The sequence below is a fragment of the Nothobranchius furzeri genome, chromosome 2 (assembly GCF_043380555.1).
Source record: "Nothobranchius furzeri strain GRZ-AD chromosome 2, NfurGRZ-RIMD1, whole genome shotgun sequence".
NCBI classification, from domain to species: Eukaryota; Metazoa; Chordata; class Actinopteri; order Cyprinodontiformes; family Nothobranchiidae; genus Nothobranchius; species Nothobranchius furzeri.
In genome coordinates this window covers 84,497,470-84,516,608 of record NC_091742.1, presented here as the reverse complement: position 1 = coordinate 84,516,608, position 19,139 = coordinate 84,497,470, and the positions used below count along the sequence as shown (strand labels likewise).

The window sequence follows — 19,139 nt, the reverse complement described above, 5'->3', positions numbered from 1 at the left end:
AGCTGTACGCCAAAACCATCAATATTAGAAACAATAAAAGGCTTGAACTACTTCAGTTGTGTGTAATGAATCTAATATATATGAAAGTCTAATGTTAATCATTACATTACAGACAATAATGAACTTTATCACAGTATGCTAATTTTTTGAGAAGGACCTGTATTTTATAATTAATTTACTAATTCAAAGACTATAAAATAGTTTTATAAAGCATTTTAATGGTAATTATATGTGAACGTTTACTGACTTTCAAACGTCTTTAGGGTGTCGGATTCTGTACCTTCGATAAGTTTGGGCAGGAAGTGAGCAGCACCCTTGGTCTTTTTGACCCGGTTTCCTTTCATGACCTGCCCATCCCGGTTGATGCCGATGTACCACGCCCGCCCAGACTGGGTCTGTCTGTACAGGATGGACGAGTAGGTGACGTAGTAGTTCTCAAACACACACTCCTTAAACTTGCACTCTGGTGTGAAGTGCTCCTGTAGGACACAAAACATGTGAATCAGCACCAATGAGCAAAAACAATACATTTAGACTTGCTGCTGCTTATCGTTTTTATTTATTTGTGATTTGACTCTTTGATTCCCACCATCTGGGATGGGAATGGGAGGAAATGGGCTCCACATTTCACCGTGACAGGGTTACACGAGCATCAACACACACTTGCACAGTGGCAGTATGGTTCTTTTTGGAGTGGGGACACCATAACTCAGCTGGTTAGGTGAGACTGTAAGAAACCATCTGGATCCTTCACCTTCTCCGTGGTTTAATCACACAGCCATTGGCCTTCAGCTCACATACATAGGATATCTCTGCACCAGACATCCGCACCCTTCTCCCACCACCTTCAGCTCTCCGATATTCCTCCTCTCCTCCGCTTCATTCCCTCCTTTCTTCCGTCATCTGGTAACCTTGTCGAGGAACAAACCAATTTGCAGGATTGATTTGGAGCCTTGATGTGACAAGTGAGCAGAAAAGGCCTGAATAAGGAGTTTGCTCTCTCTCTCTCTCTCTGAGCCTCATCCTCCCGTCTTATTCCTCTTCCTCCTCCTCCTTCACTTCTATCTTTCCTCCATCCTTCTTGACCATTACACCACACACAAACCAGCTAATTACATTGACTGCATCACTTATTCTTTAATTACACATCCTTTCAGTTAGGAACCATTTGTTCTGTTACCTCTGCAACCTCAGTGATGAGTGAAGCTCACACGCCTCAGCCACTAACGTCAGATCAGCATTGTTTCATCTATCGACTAACATGGCAGCTTCGCAGGTCCAACATTACGTTTGCAAACTTTTAAAAAGTTGCATGACTGCATCTCATAACAAATTTGTCATATACCTTTATTTATATTGCAATGAAAGCTTTACTAAAAATTTAAGAAAATTTTATGAATAATATTCTTCTCCATCCCCACTCAGTTGTGGTGGATGACAGCTTATACTGAGCCAGGATCTTCCTGTTAAAAGGGAGTTTTTCTCTCCACTGTCGCTGCATGCTTGCTTAGTATGAAGATTGCTGTAAAGTCACTGACACTAGTCAGTGACTAGATGCAATCTGCTGTGATTTTTAAAACTTTTGACTGATTGGCGAACTGCATTGGAATGTTTACTTTGTGAAGTGCCTTGAGAAAACTCTCATTGTGATTTGGCGTTATTTAAATAGACAGAATGTTGTGACCCGGCAGAGGAGAGTAAAGGTTCAACATACATAGTAAAGAAAAAAGAAAGTTTTTTTATTTAAATATATTTTTTGTTGTAATATTAACGTTTTAATTAAAACAATAAACAAAACCTTCGTCAACGTAAATGAGAAACATGACCAGCACCAGGGGCGGATTTAGGACTGAAGAAGATCCGGGGCTTAACACACACGCGTGCACGCTCACACGCACACGTGACACGCACTAGTCAACATCATATATATTTGTCTTGTACCACATCATTTTTAATCTGAAGCTACATATTAAGCATTTTCAGGGCAGAGTATTGTTCCTGTTAGTGTTTAGTGTGAGATGATAGTAAATATTCCCTTTCTTTCTCCATCAACGTTACCTGATAGTAAGCTAACTTTAGGCAAACTAGCAGCACAACAAATATTTTCAAATAAGACTCACAAACCTGAGTCAACACCAGTCTCATCAAAGCTGGGCTTCTGTCGTTGTACTTTTTTTGTCTAAAATCAATCAATCAATCAATCAATCAATCAATCAATCAATCAATCAAAGCTTTATTTATAAAGCGCCTTCCGCAACCCTGTCAGGAAGCCCAAGGCGCTAAAAAACGTCCTTATGTCCATCTTCACTCATGCGTGTCAGGCAGAGACTGTAGAAGAAGCCGGCTGCTGAAGGGCTTCTTCTTCAGTGGTGCAGGCTCAGGCAGGCTGTATACAAACTACTGCCAGCTGCTCCGTCTCTGTTGGACCTTGGTACTGCATGTTACTTCCACGTTTTAGATCCGGGGCTTTTCATAAAACATTCGGGACTTGAGCCCAAGTAGCCGGGCCTAACGCCGCCCCTGACCAGCACCCCCTGGAGGCTGGCTCCAGTTGCAGTTTTAAGCTCTGCCCCCTTCATTTAAATAAGTTAGTCTTCCAGCAATGAAATAAGCAGGTCAAATGTATCATTTTTTTTTAATTACTGTAATTGTCATGTTTCGGTTGTTTGTCTCAATGTCTGCAGGACACCTATCATCCTTCTTTGTCACAAGTCAAACAAAAACTCCTCCTTTTGGAATCACTAAACCTGATGGAGCCTTGCCTTCTAAAACCAGAGGAAACCCCGTCTGATATTCCTCCTTTCCCCCAGAAAGTATGATCACTGATGCAGTTCTTCCTGTGATCAGCAGGGGGTGCTCAAAATATGCAGTCATGTCTGGAGAAGTTCCTCTCCACTGCCTTCAGTGGATCTCCTCTAAGATTTACAGGAATAATGCTGACTCAACGGGGCAGGTTTATGGGGTTTAGAGGACCTTCAACCCTGACACACGTGTACAGGACACAAGTACATGCAAAACATGTAAATTATATTAACAAGGAATTAGCAAATACCTAACGACCTGGATCTGGAGCTCTTATTGGTGAAGTTCACGTTTACAAAATGGTTCCAGTAAATTGAGTGAAATGGTGAGGAAATCCACAGGAATGAGCCTGAGGAGCAGCTGAGTGGTGGGATCGGTTGCAACTTCTCAGGAGGATTAGAATCAGCAAAAGTGCATTTACCTGCAAAGCTGATAATTATTGGAGCAGATGAGCAGAAAAGCAAAGCCTAACTGAGGACAAACAGCTGAGGAGGCATCACAGGAGCTGGCAGAAGATGGGCCTAATGATCCTTTATTCATTAAAAACCACAGGCAAAAGTAGCTCCGCTGTTAGATGTTTCCTCTCAAACATCGATGGTCCTGAGTCGTTGGGTTTCTTCTCGCAGTAGCTGATTCTCACATGTACTCTGCTGCTGCTACTAAATATAAAGCATCCATGTTTTTGTTTGGGTTGTGACAAAAAGGTTCGTCTGGCCTCGCCCTGAATGTAGGACACCAATCTGACCAGCAGCAACAGCTTCAGCCACTGGTGGTTACCATGGTAACCCTAATCATCTACTGGCAGGAGTGGAGACATTTATTTGGGTTTTAAAAACCCTGACCGTTTTAGTTTTAACCAAGCTGGTCACCGTGTGTTTAAATTACATCAGTTTTTCTGTGAATATAAAATCAATACAGTTTTTCTAATATGAAGAAGAAATAAAAATGTTTGACGAAATAGAAGCAAAAACTATATATATATATATATATATATATATATATATATATATATATTTTTTTTTTTTTATTAAATGTAGCATTATCCAAATAAATGAAGTAAGGAAACAAACACATAGACACAAAATAATTAAATTTATTAAAATAAAATGAAATAAATTTCCTGCATTGATGGCAGGAAAAAATACATAGTAAAAGTTATTACAACATTATAATAAAACTGCTAGAATTTAACTAAATAAAAAAAATTAAACACACACACACACACACACACACACACACACACACACGCAAACTATTAGTGACAAAACAGATGGATGATTTGAGAAACACAAATTAGACGTGAAGCTCTGATGAGAACATCTGGAGGAGGAATGCCCTCTGCTTCTCACCTTCCCTGCTTGACCCTCACTTTGTGTGTTTGTGTGTGTGTGTGTGTGTGTGTGTGTGTGTGTGTGTGTGTGTGTGTGTGTGTGTGTGTGTGTGTGTGTGTGTGTGTGTGTGTGTGAGGATTGTCCAATGACAACCAGCCTTCCCTTCACTCTCTAATCTTCATCTCTCCCCCACACCCCTCTATCTCTCCTAACCCCTGTTCTCCTCCCTCTATCCATCATGTTCCTGACTCATGTCTGCACGCTCTGGATGAAGGGAGACGGAGGCTCGGTCAGAGTGCAGAAGTAAAGAGAAACTGGGAAGGAAAAGCAAAGAGCTGACTCAGAAAAACAGGATGGAGTTTTCTTATCCGATGTTGGGTGAGGAGGGTCAGAGGAGGAGGAGGCCTGACTGTGCAATGTGTGTGTGTGTGCCAGAAGTAGTTATTGGGAGATTGACTAATTGCCAGTTTACCACCTGTCGAGGGCATCTGTCTGAAAAACCATGAAGGACTTTTCTAGAACACCATGTCTCACTGGAGCCAGACACAGAACCCTGAGAACATGAAGATCCATGAAAGTTCTCCTCAGAACGGTTTGAACTGTGGTGTCCATCCTGTTATTATTATTATTGGTTTACAGTGTGTGAGGAATTATTCATCAGTTAATTATAGTTTTGGTAATAAGGTTCATTAAAACATTGAGATTATTTTAACATTTAGTTTTGTTTATGTATTCATTTAGCATTTTTTGTTAAGTTCCAATCAGAAACAAAGATTAAAATATGTTTAAATGGGTTTGAAAGAAGTTGTCACTAAAAAACAGACATGGCTTTAATTCTGACAAAACTAGAAATTGTAAAAAAAAAAAAATAAATAAATAAAAATGTATTCCTAAATAAAAAAGCTTGTTTTGTGGTTTTAGACCTTCCAAACCTGTTAAACCTACCAGTAAAGCACATTTCTCTCCTGTTTCCTGTAAAAGTAGTTCACCTGTCTCTTTGTCCTCGTGAATCCTGGGACCTGGTCCTTTCAGCAGGAACAATAAAAGCTGGGAAGTACGTGAGGCGGTCTCCTCAGAGGGACGGATCTGCTCTCTGGTAGAGGACGCAGTGTGATGATGGATGTGCTAACTCTCTTTATCACCAAACACCATCCATCCCAATTAACTGGTTTTGTGAGGCAGAGAAATTTCACAGCATAAAACTTCAAGAAAAGTCTTAGAGGAACTAATCCAGAATGAGAAAAGCTTGTGTTGTCTGACTTTTACAGCCCAATTATGTTGGACATCCTGATAAATGAAGATGTAAAACGTATCTGCAGCTAACCGTGCTCGTTCATAAACCCTCAGCACTAATCAAACTGTAGAGCTCCACCTTTTAAACTCATTAGGACAAATGTCCAAAGGCAGCAGGGTGATTATGTCATAATAAACCTGCAGCTGTTTTTCCTCCAAATAAATGAGATCAGTTCTGATGACCTACATATCTCCTTCTTTTTCCTACCAAGTCAGCTTTCTTTACTTTCTCTAACTACCCCTCCTCTCACTGTTTGGCTCTTTTCCGAGGTGAGTCATGTGAACAGAGGCATTCCCTATTTAGGGACTGGTACCTCCATCCATCTGAACAGAAAACCCCAGTGGAGAGCTTAGAGGAGACCACAACAAGAGCTACAGTACAAGCAGGGATGGGCTGAACAGTATGCAGATAGGAGCTATAGGACAGACATGAAATAAGGGAAAAACACCAAGAGAACAAGAACCATTATCAAGAACAGGGTGTAAAGTCGACATCAGGTTTGTGCTAAAGTAAGATTCTGACAACACCAAGGTAAAGATCAGCACAAGTGAGTTATTTATTCTTTTCACACTCAAAAATCCCACATAAAACCATTCATAGGCTGATATTTAAACCCAAATCATTCAGGAAAGTTGACTGTCTAGCATAACGGTAGAAAACTGCAAACAAAAACTGGCCAAATGAATGCATGTAAAACAAAAAGATAACGGGGCCAAAAATACAGCCTTGAGGAACTCCACAACTAATTGGGAACACAGTATTTCCTAAACAAACTCCATTTTGTTACGACTGAAACTGATTAAGAAAGTACAATAATATGATTTGCTGTGCTAAATGCTACAACTAAAACCAATGCCATTAAAAGTCATAATGGAGACATTTCTTTGACCTTAGATTTATAAAACTTGTATGAATCACATGGATGAGTATAGTTTGTTTTTAATAGTTTAGTTTTGATGCACTATTTTCTTCTTTATTTTTATAGGGTCACAACTAGGAGGACTAAACAGCCGCTAAAAGCATGTTGCTTTGTCCATTTGGTTGAATTAATGAAACTGCAGTGACAAAAGAAGCAGCTTTAGTTTTAAGTTCTTGAGCTTGTATCCTCGGTGTCGTCTGAGTAAAGTTTTCTACTTGGTCCAACTTTCTTCCGTTAGCAGAGTTTGGTCAGCGCCGGTCCCAGGTATGAGAGTCTGACCCGGTTATGTCGAGCCCGCCTCTGTCAGATTGTCTCTATACGCTGCTTCACCCGTGTGTTAGTGAGGATGTGAAGGCTAAACTGTGTGTGTGTTGGTTAAGTTTTCTGTGTGATGTTGAATACAGAAACATATCGACTCCCCCTCAAAACACACACACACACACACACACACACACACACACACACACACACACCTTATTAAATCAGTCCTCCTCCCCCCCCCCCCCCCCCCCTTTTTTTTTTGTAACAGGAAGGCTTTTCCAGAGCATGCAGCTAATAAAGTGGGCCAGGTCCGTGGCTGAACACTATTTTTATCAGGAAGCAATTTTCAGGTGGTGCCCACAGGTAGTGTGTGTGTGTGGGTGGTGGTGGTGGTGGGTGGGGGTGGGGGGCGGGGGGGTGGTGGGGGTGGGGGTTAGGTTACTTGTTGTAGATATGTGTTTGAACAGCCTCAGCTGGAAAAATAAACATTACTTTTGATCATACACATAAGCTAACAGCTAGCTAAAGTACAGCTGCTGTCCATCTGTTGTCTTACAAAAGTCTAATACTAAAACATATTCACGGCTGTTCATGGTACTTCTGATTTAATACACTTTCCAGTGGTTGTTTGTAAGTTGGTGGTTATGATACTGTAAAAAATAGAAAGTTCACTAAAATTCTCTTTCCCTCTTGTTTTTCATCATCCTGTTCATCAAAGCTACAACGACCTGCCTCTCGGGCTCTGAAATTAACCTACAGAGTCGGAGAAGTGGAAAAATCTAAACCTGGTGGCAGTGGTGGAAAAAGTACCCGATTTTATTTTTACTTAAGTAAAAGTACAGATAAAAGGGTAGATATTATAACTGGAAATGTCCAAGAAATGTTTGACTAAAGTTCACTTGAGTCTGATCGGAAAAGACGAGGAAACTCAGTTTATAATAGGGTGACCATACATCCTCTTTTCCCAAGACATGTCCACTTTTCACTCTCTGTCCAGGGCGTTCGGGGGGGTTTCTTGTATTGATGAACATGTCCCGTTTGTCATCCAGGAGCAGGGATCGAATTATGGGGGAGCTAGTTATCCTACACATCCAGGGAGAGCCGGAAAAAACGATTCTACCTATATTACATCATTTATGGACTCTCAGCGTACTGGGGGTTCTTTTGAGCAGAGGGCAGAGAGAGAGGCAGAGCGATGGCCGTTGGTGCTCTCCAGGCTGCTGCGTCCAGCGCACGGTCCATTCTCAAAGTGGCGCAACCAAAAAACTATCATTAGCACACGATCATTCATGTCCGCACATGTTCTCTACTGTCTGTCTTATTTGTGCCTGAAGCGCTCTGCTACTGCGGAGCTCATCACCTGTGCTGCTGTGATTTCACCTCACGCAGCATCGAAACGCGCTCTCCGCTTTGCGGTCAGGAGATCCCTGTGATCTGTTCAAAAGTAACTGATGAGGTGAAATAGTAAGAATCCAGGCAGCAGATTTTCTGGAGAGTTTAGAGGCGATGCAGGAAGACGAGAGACAGACAGGACAGGAAAATAGTTCAATAAAAACAAGAAAACAAAACAAAGTGTTGAAAGTAAAGGTAGGTAGATTTATCTCCACTATACGTTTTTACCGTATTAAACAATAAGTTACACACATGTAATATTTATACATCTGATACAGTTCAGATCGCCTTCAAAACTCAGTTATACACCCAGGGCCGTTTCAAGACATTTTGGGCCACAAGGCAAAACAGAACCCCACCCCCCCACCCACCCACACACACACACACACACACACACCTATAACTGCCCCCCCCCACCCCACCCCACAGAAGCCTCTGTGTAATCCATACCCTCTCCAGGAGTATTAGTTATACAGTGTTTATAAAAGCCCCTCAGACATTACTGACATGTTCTAATATTATCAGATTTAAAACTAAATTATCAGACATGCTGTCTCATCTGCTGCTTTTCTAAACTTGCTAAAAGTAACAAAACCATTTGAAAGCCACTATTTGTGGATTCTCTGAAAGTTTCCGTGGAGTGTGTGACAACTTCTTTTATCATTGATCCTATCGTCTAATCTCACAGCTGAAACAAGCATCCTTAATAATCTGTGCACAGGAAGCTTACCGATGCTGTAGTAAAACAAAAGGTATAATAATTTATTCTTAATAAAACCTTGTTGCAGCACTAAAGCAGAAAAATGAGATTTTGCAATAAATATGCAAAATATTTACATATAAATTGTTTTAGAGCCCTTTTATTGGCAGAATCTGATATTAATTTTAGTTCTTACAAAAAATGGGTCCCAACGTGGTTTGTGTGGCGTTGCCATAGTGTGACGTCATAGGCACAGATCCCCTGTCCTCTTTTTTGGAAATGGAAATATGCTCACCCTAGTATATTAAAGCTAGTGACATTAGCACATCAAAATGTTAAATTAGCATTCGTGGACTCACCCATCTTGGCTTGCAACGGGGAAGGCTGTTGTTGTTGGTTTGGCGTCCAGGAAACAGCAGAGAACGCCTCAGCTAGTAGACGATAACCTTTAGCATTAGCAACTCCACAACATGACAGAACTTTTTTAGGCTTGTATCATTTGTGGAGATAAAACATCAATATTGCAGAGCAAACTGAATCAGTGATAAAATCGTGTTGCTGTTAGACAATCAGAGAAGGGATGCCAAATATCAGACTCCAAATCCTGCCGTCTGAAGCTCAGCTCTGCTTTGGCTAGCTTCTGGTTCCTGAAACAGGAGCGCCAGATTTCTTGCCCCCAGAGATCGACTCCCAAGGCATTTATTTATATTAGAGACCAGCAGATGTGCTGAAAAAACAAGAGACTTGGGTCTACTTTTACTTAAGTAGAGCAGCAATGCACTTGTACTATGTTACAATCCATCACTGCCTGATAGAGAAGAAAACAATAAAGGCGGGGTAAAGTGATTTTGTAATAGAGGAAGCTTACATTTACTGGGACTCTATGCAAACAAATGTACACACACAGCAGCATGTCTGGACTCTGTTCATTACAACTGGACCGCTTAGTCCTGATATAAATAATGGGCCATTCCCATCTGTACCGGGTCGGCCCGGGCCGGGTAGCGTAGGTTGTTTACATATCTGGGTGGCCTGGTGTTTTTCCGGGCCAACCATGGCTCATTCTCAGCCCTCTTCTCGAGGGGGTCTGCTTCAGGCCGACCAGGGCCAACACACCCACTGCTGACAGCAAATTCACACCTTCCATTAGAGCAAGCCTCTGATTGGTGGGTAGAATCAGCCCACATGGGCTTAAGACAAGGATGTGTGGAATCAACCGGGCCAGGCTGGGGCTGACTGGGTCTACCCAGCCCGGGCCGACCCGGTACAGATGGGAATGGCCTATTAAAATCAGTTCATAGCATTAACTTCCCAGTAACGTGTAAAGATATTTTCAATGAAGGTTCGCAATTCATCTAAAAGACAACAAATGTCAAAGAGGAAACATGATAATTAGTTCTATGGGTCTTATTTCTACAAACATAGATAAATAGTTACTGCTCCCATTTGTATTATGAAAAAATCTGTCTAGACAAAAAATTGCATTGATATTTTCTAAACTGGCCAAGTTACACTTATCCTGACGATTCTACAAAGACAGAAATTAAAATAAAAGAAGAGATGAAAGGACAAAAAAAAGTAGGAGACACTCATGCAGGACAAAAGAGGGTTTCTTTTCTTTTCTTGGGGTGACAAGAGATGCCAAGAAATACAAATGAGTAGACAGGGAGCAAATCAGCCTGACAGCCGAGTAAAAGCTGTACAAGTGAGGCGAGGGAGGGGTGAGGGGAAGAGTGATGGTCATGGTGGTGGTTGTAGCTCCCAGAGGAGGCGTTATGTTGGCTCTGAGTCTGGTCCTGTCAGCCCATCCTTCTCCTCCCCTCTCCTGGACTCTGATCTTTCCAACAATCATCTGTTTGTTACCATCCAGACGGTTGCACCAATCAGCACCAGCACATTACTCTTGTTAATGTTCACGAGGACAAGCAGGGGCACATATTTTAAATGCAATAACAAAACTTTGACAATTGTACATAAAATAAATAGTTTGAGGGGAAACAGTGTGACCTTAGGTTGCAGGATGAAGCTCAAATTAAACAACATTTGCATTAAATGATTATGATAAATGACCCACACTTCTATAGCACCTTTCAGATTCAGAGGAGCTTTAAGGTTGGTTTATGCTTGATGCGTCCGCGAGGTCCGCACGGCTCCGCGCGGAAAAGTTGCGTCATTTTGCTTCATTTTAACAACCACGCCCCTCCACTGCGCCTCTGCACGGCCCAGAATTTCCGCAACGCGCACCTCGGAAATTTTCTAACCACGCGGACGGACGGACGTGGAAAAACATGGCGGACCGGCAAGAACTAGTATGGCAGAGGTTCGTAAATACAGACATTTGTATGATTCAGCTCTCAGAGATCACCGTGATCAACATGTTGTTAATAATTCTTGGAGAGAAATAACTCGCACTGTCGGAAAAGACGAGAATGCTGTTAAAAATGCTGGAATGCCATGTTGTAAACAGTAATTTCTACTTCTACTATGGTGTAGTGTTGGATGCATGCCGTAGAGCTCCATGCTGCCCCGTTCAGTTTGGGAGAATATTGGCTCACCGCAGAGACGAGCCGCATGAACCATAAAAGCTGCGAGTTGTGAAGCGCGTTCCATCCGCGAGCCGCATCACCGCGCGGAAAGTGAATGCGTCAAGCATAAACCAAGCTTTACACTACAGCGTATCATTCATCCATTCACACGCTGATGATGATGAGCTAGAGCATGGCTACAGCTGCCATGGAGTACACTGACAGAGAGGAGGCTGCAGAGCACTGGTGCCACCAGTCCCTCCAACCACCACCAGCAGGTTAGGTGGGTTAATTGTCTTGCTCAAGGACACAACAGCAGCCTTCTCTCTGGCGGGAGCTGGGATTGAACCTACAACCTACCGATTACTGGACAACCTCCTGAGCTACTGCTGCCCAAAAGAGGTTGTGCATTCATCAAAAAGGCTTTCTTCCAGCCGTGATTACAGAAGTGGGGATCGGGGTTCAAAGGTGCAATAAATGACTTCAGACGTTGCCTTCTGACACAGAAGAACTCTGGATTTCTGCTTTAATTAGTGAGACTCCACCCAGCACCCCCACAAACTTTTACCCCCTGACACGGGCATTTATTCGTTCACCAGGGACCACATCAAATGTATTAAAATAACAAGTGGATGAAAACTTAAAAAGTAGAAAGAAATTCCTCCATTGAAAACATAGAGATTTGGGTCTCTGTGCCCTCTGTGGAGCTCTGTAGCTCAGCTACATTTCACAGTAGAAGACACATTTCCGGTGTTAATAATGGACAAATCCTGGAGACGACTCAGGAGGATGTATAGGACGGATGGGTAGGTGGTTCGTATTAATGTACAGTGGAACTGGGAGCACTGTGTTGATGGTTGACCAGTTGTAAAGTAAAAAGTGCTTTTAGTGGTCTGAAACACCAGAAAACTACTACTTTTCAACCCAAAGACTCATATAGCTTTAAAAGTATGGATTTTCCTACCAGCTGACTACTAAATCAACCCTTGAGAATGACTTTGGCTGCTGCTGAGAGAGGGAGTCTGGTTATGTGAGAAAGTCTGGTCGAACAAAACCAAGGAGAGAAGTTTTACTGTTGGATAATCAATTATTCAGGATCCGTGCTAGCAGGGGAACCACCACAGCGCCCAGCGCAAAGTAAAACCATCAGCCCACATCCCGTCTCTGGCTGATTTCTCTTATTTGTCTAGGAACTCCTCTCAGATCAAGATAAATGACTCAAAGAGTGGAATATTCATGATCATAAACCATCACTTCATCACAGAAACGATTCTGGCTGTTTTCTCCAAGCACACCAGCCCCATCTTCCCCTAATGCCTTATTTTCCCCTCTGATCTCCTTCATTTATCAACTAAGAAAAAAAAACACCAAACAAATCAGAAAGAATGATTAAATGCATCTTTAACAGCATTCTGCTTCAGGCGATTAAATGAGTTCACAAGATAAACCGATGTCATCACAAATGTCTCAATGCGTTTAAAGGCGTCATCATTAAATTTGATTAAACGACTAATTCCAGCGGTCCTCTTGGGGAAATGAGCAGCAGCAGAAAAAACGGGAGGAAAAGAGCAAAAAAGTGACAAGAAACGGGTTTTAACATGAGGCGAGTAAATAAAGATGAATGGTGGAGCAGGAAGTGGAGGCTGGGAAGGGCTGATCTGAGAGTCGCTACTGGTAAACGATCAGCTGGAGGAGGAGTTTTATGTTAAAATCCCTAAATAAGTGATCTGATTATCTGGATGCAGAGGGGAACAGGAACATTTCTGAGGGCCATGAAAGATTAATGCACAAAAACGCTTTAATGACTTGCTTCATGTTTGTTTTTACACAAATCAATAGGAAAGCAGGAAGTTTAGTACGTATAAATGAAGGTCTTCCTGTCTTCCTGGTCCCCTCTGAGGGATTTTCCTGAAGGGGTTTTTGTTTTCCTTTCATGGATGTTCTCCTCGGTGAAAATGGGTCACCTTGTTTTCTGTCAAGAGAGCGACTGGGTAACAAAAAGCTGTGGGTGTATGAGATTTTACACTCATGGGGGGACTAGAAATGTCCTTAAAGGACATTTTCTGGAGCACATTAAGGGGGAAAGTTGAGATTTTGTTAGAAGTTCAGGAAAAGGGTCGGTGGTCTTCACAACCAAAACTTTTCTGTTGGTTGTCCAATCTGGAACAGTCTCTGGGTGATGTGAGGAAATCTATCCTCACATGGGAGATTGAAAGTAGATGAATGTGTGAATGAATGACTTAATAAATAAATGAATGGATATCCAATTGCATGGGTGGATGAATGGAGAGATGGATGCATTGATGATAAATTAATGGATGATGAATGGATGAATGCATAGGTGATAAATGGCTAGATGGATGATGAATAGATGAATGGATGCATGAATGGATGCATGGATGGATGGATGGATGGATGGATGGATGATGAATGGATTATAGTTGGATGGATGAATAGATGAATAGATGAATGGATGCATGGATGGATGGATGGATGGATGGATGGATGGATGGATGATGAATGGATTATAGTTGGATGGATGAATAGATGAATAGATGAATGGATGCATGGATGGATGGATGGATGGATGGATGGATGGATGATGAATGGATTATAGTTGGATGGATGAATAGATGAATAGATGAATGGATGCATGGATGGATGGATGGATGGATGGATGGATGGATGGATGGATGGATGATGAATGGATTATAGTTGGATGGATGGATGGATGGATGGATGGATGGATGGATGGATTATAGTTGGATGGATGAATTTATGAATAGATGAATGGATGCATGGATGGATGGATGGGTGGATGGATGGATGGATGGATGGATGGATGATGAATGGATTATAGTTGGATGGATGGACGGATGGATGGATGGATTGATGATGAATGGATTATAGTTGGATGGATGAATAGATGAATAGATGGATGGATGGATGGATGGATGGATGATGAATGGATTATAGTTGGATGGATGGATGGATGGATGGATGGATGGATGATGAATGGATTATAGTTGGATGGATGGATGGATGAATAGATGAATGGATGATGAATGGATTATAGTTGGATGGATGGATGGATGGATGGATGGATGGATGTTGTATCTTGGTAAACTAAACAGGCACCAAGTCACAACCAGAATAATTTTCACTTCCTGTCATGTGACTGAGAATCAGACATTCAATCATTTGCTAACAGCGGGTTTAGGACTCCAAAGGTAGAAAGAAACTAGTGAAAACGAAGAACCTGAGAGGTGAATAATGTTCAGGCTCAGTAGGAGAAACAACGTAAACACACCAGCGCGTTTGTTTCTGACCCGTTATCAGACTCAGACCTCCCCCTGGCACCGCTGAGCCCATTCTGAGGTGAGAACGTTGCTCTTTAGAAAACATCTCACACACTTTTTATCTTTTTGTCACAAAAACAAAAAGAGCTTCTACTTCTGTCTACCTGTTAGATCTAGACCCAGGACAATCACAGCATGCTGTTCAAATAAATAAAACACAGCAGAGGGATGCTGCTGGGTGAGAAACAGGAAAACTTCATGTTTCCTAGTTTTAAACAAAGTCTCTGATGTTTCACTTCAGCCTGTCTCAGTGATGCATCAGTTACCTGTGCTGGAACTTGTGCTCTTCTGGTCACATACACATACAAACAAAAATAACCCAATCCATCACTCTTCCATCCAGCTGCAGCAAACAACAAACATGATATTTTTGAATGGTCAGACTTCTACTATTTATTATTAATAGAAATGTGATTGTGTACGCTAGGCTTCAGCCTACACCTTTTCGTTTCTTTGTGTGATTTTTGCATTATTGTGTTATTTTCTTACATTTAAAAATGACCAAAAAATAAACAAATATTGACGATGACATGAGTGCAAAATGAGCTGAATGATCAACAAAAGCACTAGATGACCACTTTAAAACAAAATAAGCTGCTTTCATACCAGAGGAACCAGTTTGTGTTCACAGATAGTCCAATCCACTTCAACATGCATGGAAGCTCATCTGATCTGAAAATGATGAGCTAGAAGGAGAACCCTGGTGCTTGCACGCATGGACCAAGTGTAAAAACAGACCGAGGTTCGACTCAAACGGGCTGAACTCTGCAGGTGTGGAAATGCCCGATTCACTTGTGAGCCATAGTTTTATTAGCTTACAATGTGGAAAGCAAAAAGACTATCCAGCAAACCAAAGTGGTCTGAAACACCAGAAAACTACTACTTTTCAACCCAAAGACTCATATAGCTTTAAAAGTATGGATTTTCCTACCAGCTGACTACTAAATCAACCCTTGAGAATGACTTTGGCTGCTGCTGAGAGAGGGAGTCTGGTTGTGTGAGAAAGTCTGGTCGAACAATCGTCAATCCAAATAAGGTAAGCAAAGAAAGAGTGGGACAGAAATAGTGCCACCACCTACTAATGTCTGGGTTAGGGGTTCACCTTTTATGTGAGCAAGCAGCTGAAGGGGATGGATTTCCATCTTTGGTCCTAACCTGCTTGGACAGCACTGACTTTAGGCAATAGCATTATTTAAGTACCTGCTCTGTTTTCATGTTCTCTCTGCTGTACACCCAATCACCATCCATATTCACCTGGGGCCTGGGTGTGTCCTCCTGATGGCCCCATCATTTAAGCTCCCTGCAGCCACAGATCTGATGCCACACCAGCTTCGGCCTTCATGCAGACCAGATGCAGTCTGTTCCAGTTCATGTCCTAGCACATCATATCAGGCCCAGTCACCTCTGCTTTGTCACGTCAGGTCACTCAGCGATGTCAAGTCCAGTCAAGTCTGCTTAATCAAGTCAAGGCCGGTCAAGCAAGACAAGCTCCCATTTTACCTTAAATAAATAAACGTGTATTGTTTTCTTTGTTCTGTGTGTTGGCTGAGTACTTGGGTCCAACTGTCCTTAACCTGCGACAGCTTTCCCATCGAGTTGCTGTTCTGACTGTTCGGTCAATGTTTACAAGTATAGGGTGTAACGTGATGAAGGTTCTCTAATTTGTGGCAAAGGTCACATTTACCCAGCTGGGTCAAACAGTACTTTTAAATCCACAGATTAACCCAAGGAGCCACGATGTCTCAAGATCATATCACCTATCTGCTGCTGTTCCATCCCAGGAGAAGGACACTTCAAGTCACGGTGATAATAATTAGATAATAATTAATAAAACTCATTGATTTTATTACTGTTTAACATGATCTCATAAATGATCACTTGGTTCAGTATAAAGGTATTTTAATTACATGAAATGAATTTATGCTTTGGGTATAATAATAATAATAATAATAATAATAATAATAATAATAATAATGATTATGATGACTGTAAAATATGTGTTCAGTTTATCAGAAGGTCAGTTCACCTTATCCAGCTAACACAGAGTCCAGATAAACATAACTGCAACACATGTTTGTGACGCATGATCAACGCTTTCTTCCGGAGAGAGTGGGAGTGTCCTGGAGCTTGGTAAAACTAACCATCACCAGCTTCAGAGCCAGTTCTTGAACCAACACCACGGAGGAAAAGGGGAACGGCCGCCCCTGAAACCTCCACCTGCTGTTCCGGTCACGCCGACAAGAATAGCTAAAGAATAAAGGAACTGTAACCAGCTAACAAAGACTCTACCCAGAGTCATTGATTTCTGAAGTTAAGTTAAGACGAGAACGTCCATCTGCCAAACGCTGACAACCGTGTACCCGGGACAACTCTGGACCAGACGATCGGACACTTGCGTCTCCCCTGCCAGACTGAGTGTCATCTTGGATGAACACATCCTCCTGATCGCCGGATCCACAAGAGGGTCCTGTTTGGGTGAGGTAGAACACGAGAATGCGTTTGATGCTGTTTTCTATCTAAATAACTCAGTTAGCCGCAAAACATCATTTCATCCAGAACGCTTCCAACTCTCTGTGAAAGGAACCTTCTCATAAAATCATTCACGCATCCAAACTCGTATTTTTCATTTAGCTTCCATTCAGCCACAGGTTTGCTTTTAAAACAAGTTTAATATCAAAGCTGTTAAAAATTGTCATTTAATTGCCATCCTTGAATTGTCATTTTATGATTGTTGTTTCAAATCTTTGTCATGATCCGCCCTGGCCTCCCTGACTGTGTCTCTCCTGCCCTGATTAGCCTTATTGTTCTCACCTGTCCCTGATTACTCTGCCCATGTGTTCCTGATTCCCTTGTGTATTTATACCTCCCTCCTTGTTGCTGTCTTTGTCGGTTCATTGTCGTTTGTGCATGTTCGTTCGTCCTGTTGCTCCCAGTCTACAAATAAACATCTTTTTATTTTTTCATCCGTCTGCCTGATCTTCTGCCTCCTGGAAACCACCACCACACATGGTCTGCCACCTCCACCCGCAGAACATGACAATCTTTAAGTTTAAAATTGTTAGTAATAAATTTCTTCATTTTTAAACTTGCCTCATTATTGAAACGAAACAGAAAAGGTATAATCCCAGCCAGCACACATAGGTGGGCCCCATATGGAACCTGTATGGGGCCCACCTATGTGTGTTGGCTGGGATTATTTCTGGTTATTTGAAAGCAAAGATCCTAGCTTCTGACTCAAAATAACTTTTGCTATTAAATTTAATTATCTAAATGAAACATTAATCCTTGGATTAAAATGAAATCAAACAGGTTGATGTATGAACTTAGATCGATATACAAATATCCGGGATATTTATGTATATATAAGCTTCATAGGTTAATCTGATTGGTCATTTTTCGGAATCCCCACTGAATAGCAACAAAGGTGATTTCAGTATGCAGTTAACTCTACAAGAGTGAGAGCAAAACAAAGTAAAAGAAGGTGAAAATCTTTGGTCATGCCTCAACCAATCCATCCGATTCCCCCAGACTGTCCTGGTGTGAAAGAGCCCTAAAGGAGTGAAGGATGATCTGAGACACTTCCACAGAGCCATTGGTCTGATTTGTGTTTCGTTTGTAATGGAAGAGAAACGGATTGAACTTCAGTGAAACTACACCTGCAGTAATGTTACTGCAGACACAAGAAGCCTGTTGGATCCAATCATGCTGACTTCAGCTTGAATTATCAGGACAAACAGCGCAGACTGAAGCTCATTTCATTTACTTTTAAGGGCGTCGTAAAAATAATTTCATAACAGGCTATCAGCTGTCACTCTTGAGGGATTTCACCACACCGCTTCCAAAAGCACACAAAAACCTCATTTTAGGCCCAAATTACTTCTGCAGGACAAAAACCTTTGAATGTCACCAACTCTGTGTCAGAAAACCAGCAGCAAAGAGGTGTTTTTTTTTCCTAGTGGTAGTAGTGTGTTGACTGTACCGAGGTGTAGAGGTAGCCCTCGCTGTTCATGGCCACGTAGAGCCCCGTCTTGGTGCTCTGGATGGCCACTATCCTGAGACCCACAGGAATCAAGTTGAACTGCACTGAAAGACACACAGAAAGGGAGGATGTTAGGGTCACCGTCAGGTTTATCTGTCACAGGACAAACAGGAAGTCAGAAAGAAGATGGGAATACAGACTGAGTAGGGTAGATAAAACTATAGATGTGAGGATGATTCAATCTGAGCATAAAAACATGGAAAATATCTGTTTAAAGGTGCATTATGTAGGAAAAAAAGTAAAAACAACATCCTGTGGTAACGTTTGGTTACTGCAACCACTTACAACAACTCTGGAGCTTTTTGCCGGCCGTCGTCAAATTAGAATTGTCAGCGCTGCAGCATTAGCTCACAGGAGACACGGCACCCCCACACTCACTGATGGTAATCAGTAGTTCTGTCCCTCTTTCCTTGGTTTTGAAAGGAGAAAAATTGACAATCCCCGCAGCTGGATATGAAATATGTTTCAGTATAACCTTCCTTTCAAAATGACTGTCATGATCCGCCCCGGCCTCCCT

At 41.9% G+C, this 19,139-nt stretch overlaps 1 protein-coding gene across 2 annotated transcripts in view; it reads right to left on the bottom strand.

The window, feature by feature from the left end:
* LOC107376923 (fibroblast growth factor 11) overlaps positions 1 to 19,139 on the bottom strand; it is a 176,487-nt gene that overhangs the window by 8,228 nt on the left and 149,120 nt on the right. For both annotated transcript variants that reach the window (XM_054747388.2, XM_054747389.2), the window contains 2 exons: positions 18,563 to 18,666; positions 281 to 479 (listed from right to left, as the gene is read on the bottom strand). In XM_054747388.2, the coding sequence (XP_054603363.2) occupies positions 281 to 479; positions 18,563 to 18,666 (303 nt within the window). The remainder of the gene's footprint in view (positions 1 to 280; positions 480 to 18,562; positions 18,667 to 19,139) is intronic.